The sequence below is a fragment of the Octodon degus genome, unplaced genomic scaffold, assembly GCF_000260255.1.
Source record: "Octodon degus isolate 3935 unplaced genomic scaffold, OctDeg1.0 scaffold00382, whole genome shotgun sequence".
Lineage (NCBI taxonomy): Eukaryota > Metazoa > Chordata > Mammalia > Rodentia > Octodontidae > Octodon > Octodon degus.
This window is the reverse complement of record NW_004524958.1, coordinates 457,870-458,901: the sequence shown is the minus strand read 5'-3', so window position 1 is coordinate 458,901 and position 1,032 is coordinate 457,870. Positions and strand designations below refer to the sequence as shown.

General features: G+C 54.1%; 1 protein-coding gene across 1 annotated transcript in view; it reads right to left on the bottom strand.

Annotated features, from left to right (window-relative positions):
- Smim17 (small integral membrane protein 17) overlaps positions 1 to 1,032 on the bottom strand; it is an 8,304-nt gene that overhangs the window by 4,060 nt on the left and 3,212 nt on the right. Inside the window, exon 2 of the mRNA XM_004648305.1 lies at positions 926 to 1,002. Within this exon, the coding sequence (XP_004648362.1) occupies positions 926 to 1,002 (77 nt within the window). The remainder of the gene's footprint in view (positions 1 to 925; positions 1,003 to 1,032) is intronic.

Below are 1,032 nucleotides of genomic sequence, written 5' to 3'. Positions count from 1 at the left end.
GTCTCCCTGCACGCCTTGCCCTCCAGGCTCCCCCAGATGTGCCTCACCTGGGGACACCCTTTACCCTCAACCTGGGGGCAGGGAAACATGCGGCTCCCTAAAACCCAGGACTGGGGGCTCCTCTTCTCTCGGGTACTCAGGAATAAGTCCGCAGCATGCAGAGCTCGCTCCTCGAGCCCCGCGCACAGGCCAGCACTGCTTGCTGCTCTTTGGTGGTCTACCATCCTGCTTGCCCCCTTCGCTCCCTGTCTGCAGGGCAGGAAGCTCCTTTTCTGGGCTGAGCCGACCAAATTGAGCATGGAGCATGGGATTAAGAGAGGGGTGGCGCCTTGGTGTGCTGCTGACAGCAGCTATGTGATTTTTCTGATATGTCAGATAAATGGCTAAGCACAACAACCACTCTTATTGTTCCTTATACTAGTGCCTCACCCCTCAGAAAAAGGAGGTGTTATGTGTTTGAGTGAAATATAGGATAGATAACTCTGTTTTGTTTATTTATAGTATTTGGATTAGACCTACTAGATGACTAGTGACAGATGGATACATGGATGGATGGGTGAGGAGGTGGATGGGTGGATGGGTGGATGGGTGGATGGATGGATGGATGAATTGTTTGTGATAGGCGAATCAGGGGAAAGTTGGTGGATGGATGAACAGATGGATAGAAGCATGGGTGGATGGACAGATGGACAGATGCATGGGTGGAGAGGTGGGTGGGGGAATGGATTTACAAGTGAAGGATGTGGTTACACACACACCACATGGAGCCTGCTGTGTGTGGCCACCCCAGGGGCATTCCTGCTCCCCACAAGACACTTCTGGGAACTTAGACAGGGCAGAGAAACTCCAGGCTGAGGAAGGAAGTACGCCAATGCCCGACCTCCGCGGTAGGACGGCTGTGGAAGAGGAGAAGCCCGCCATGTACCTGGGAGTCCTCCGACTCGTCTTCGTCCTCCACTGAGCTCCACTCCTGCGAAAGCCCAGACTCTTGAGAAGACAGATCTGGGTGGTGTGGGCAGAGGAGAGAGGAGC